General features: G+C 45.6%; 1 protein-coding gene across 1 annotated transcript; it reads right to left on the bottom strand.

Moving 5' to 3' along the window:
• Positions 1 to 1,313: 1,313 nt before the first annotated feature.
• On the bottom strand, positions 1,314 to 2,243 carry LOC109439198 (olfactory receptor 4C6-like). Its single transcript, XM_019719449.2, has one exon. It carries the CDS (start codon positions 2,241 to 2,243, stop codon positions 1,314 to 1,316), a length of 930 nt encoding a protein of 309 aa, XP_019575008.2.
• Positions 2,244 to 2,946: the final 703 nt, after the last annotated feature.

Here is a 2,946-nt window from a genome sequence, read left to right as displayed (position 1 = left end):
AGTCATGACCCTCAACACGTATGGTTTATAGTCAACACAGAAGAGCACAATCCACCACATCTATGGGAGGCAAGAGAGGGCATTGATCCAAGGGCCACATGGCACTGCACAGCAAGTTTTTAAAACCCTTGAAGGAGATAAGCTCAGTCACCGCTCAAGAACTGCCTGACACATGGCATAGAGCCTGTGGAAGGGCTGGGGTGACCTCTTTGGTGAGCAGGGGGGATGCACAGGATCAAAACTGCCTGCCGCCACCGCCACCATCTGCAGGGCTCTATATGGTGACACTGCAGTCAGAGCATAGACAGGTGAGAGTGAGAAGGATCCAGAACCTGGCCCAAGCCAAGAGTCAGCAGGAAACTATTTGTAGCCCAGTTCCTTGAACTTGTCCTGTGTCGCCCCAAATCAGCCTGTAAACATCCATTCTAGTAATCAACTTTGTACAATGTTCTAAAAGAAATAATGAACCAGCCTATGGAAGCCATTTGCTTGCCAGACTGCCTCCTGGAACCAAGGTTCTGACCACAGGGCCCGGCATAACTTCAAAAGTACAGAATCCAGAGCTTCTGGGTGCACCTGGTTGTCCCCATGGATGGCATAGTGTTGGAAAGTACCCAGAAGGAAAAAAAGAAAGAGTATAATACCAATCTAAAAAACAAAAAAGAAAAGAAAGAAAAATCTATAAAATTGCAAATATCAAAACAGGTCTGTTTTAGACATAGTCATTCAGGAATATTCATTAAGCACCTAGCCGGTGACTGGCCAGGCTCTACCTACAGCTTGAATAAATAAACACAATCCCTGCCTTTACAGGGATTTCAGTCTTGTGGGGAAAATGGAGGAAATAAAATAAATAATTTTTTAAAGTATAGTTTGTGAGTGTTGATACTAAGGGTATAACCAGATGAAGAGTTAGAGAAGAACTAAGGCGACTGACTACAGAAAGTCATCAGGAAAGACTGGTTCAAGGAGGCGGGAGTTCATCTGAAAATGGGAAAAAATGAGTAGAAGCCAGCTACGCAAAATCTCTGGGAAAGAGAATTCCAGCAATGAGCAGAGTAAGAATAAAAGCCCTGGACTGGGAAAGACAAATTATTCAAAACATTTAGAAAAAAGAGTGACCAGAGCCTTGTGAGGAAAGCAATGGAGTACAAATGCACTAGAGAGGTGGGCAGTAACTTGATTGTGGTATCTTAACCTGATTTGCATGTTTGAAAGTTGCCCTTGGCTGCTGTGTGCCCCATGGATGGGACTGAATGGGGAGAGTAAGACCTCACTGTCCTTGTAGGAACGATTTGTTCTTAGTGTGTACACTAGTGACCACCCCGTGTCCTTTGTCCCACCCACAGTTTCCTCATGGCACTTTTCACCTCCGGATTCCTCAAGGTATAGATCAATGGATTTAGCATGGGTGTGACAACGGAAGAGGACATGACCATTGCCTTGTCTATGGGGTAAGTGCCCACGGGCCTCATGTATAAGAAAATGCACGGCACGAAGAACAAGACGACCACTGTGAGGTGGGAGCCACAGGTGGAGAGGGCTTTGCGCCGCCCTGCAGAGCTGCATGACTTCAGAGAGCAGAGGATGACCACGTAGGAGGCGATGAGGATAAGGAAGATGGCTGCACACATCACCCCACTGTTGAGGGTGACTAAGAGGCCCAGGGTGTGGGTGTCCATGCAGGCCAGTATCAACAATGGAAACAAATCACACATAAAGTGATCAATGACATTGGGGCCACAGAAGGGTATTTGGTACATGAAGAGAAGCTGTATGGTCGCGTGCATGGATGCCCCGAGCCAGGCTCCTCCCACCAGCAGGCAGCACATGCGAGGGCTCATGATGGTCACGTACCGCAGGGGCTGACAGATGGCCACGTAGCGGTCATAGGCCATCACAACGAGGAGAATGATCCCCACACCACCCAAGAAATGCTCTGCAAAGAGCTGGGCCATACAGCCACCGAAGGAGATGGTGGGGCTCTCAGAGAAGGAGTCCACAATCATCTTAGGGGCGATGACAGAAGAGAAGGAGACATCCATGATGGACAAGGAAGTGAGGAAAAAATACATAGGTGATCTCAGACTCTGACTGGTGATCACGGTCACCACAATGAGCAGGTTCCCCAAAACTGTGGACACATACATGACTAGAAGCACAGCAGACAGTATTTTCCGCAGCTCTGGGTTCTTTGTAATGCCCAAAAGAATGAATTCAGTCACATTGTTTGGATTCTCCATTTACTGTGGGCTGATGTAAGCACTTCACTCAGAGCTGAAAAATCTATCAAAGAATATTATTTTTAATTAGTAATCACTGAGTGTGTTGGGCATTTTTTGTACCCGGTCTCACCCTCTTGACCTACCTTTTTCTCCAGGCACTGATACAGCAACCAGCTGCTGACAGTTATAACCTGACAATAACTTGATCTCACTGATCACTCCCCCAACACCTTCCCTCACCAGTGTCTCACCTGCTTTCTGTCCTGATACTTGGCTGCTTAAGACACTTACAAGACCCTGCTTCATCATTCTGGTACATAAACACACCTGGAAATATGAAAGAATTAACTTACCTTAAGGAAACCCTGATCATTAGTAAATAGGAGCCAGTGGATAAATTGTAACTAGCCTAACACAATCTTGGGTTAACTTTCTTTCCTTTCCTGTTATTTTCCCCATTCACTGCCTCCATTCTGCTTTCCAAAAGAAACTACATACATACAAGCCCTTCTCTCAGTCTCTGTTTCTTGGGAAACTCATGCAAGAATGCTGACCACTTATCACTGGAAACACCTAAGAACCAAGAACTGGGAATATTTCATATAAATCTCCATTCATTTATTCCATATACTTATTGAGCACCTAGAATGGGCTAGTTGAAGAACCTACGAGAGAAACAGGCTATATTCCAAGAACTTTCCACTTATTAAAAACTATACTC

Source organism: Rhinolophus sinicus, chromosome 14 (assembly GCF_057876585.1).
Source record: "Rhinolophus sinicus isolate RSI-liver-muscle chromosome 14, RSI-T2T, whole genome shotgun sequence".
Taxonomy (NCBI): Eukaryota; Metazoa; Chordata; class Mammalia; order Chiroptera; family Rhinolophidae; genus Rhinolophus; species Rhinolophus sinicus.
This window is presented reverse-complemented; position numbering and strand designations above follow the sequence as displayed.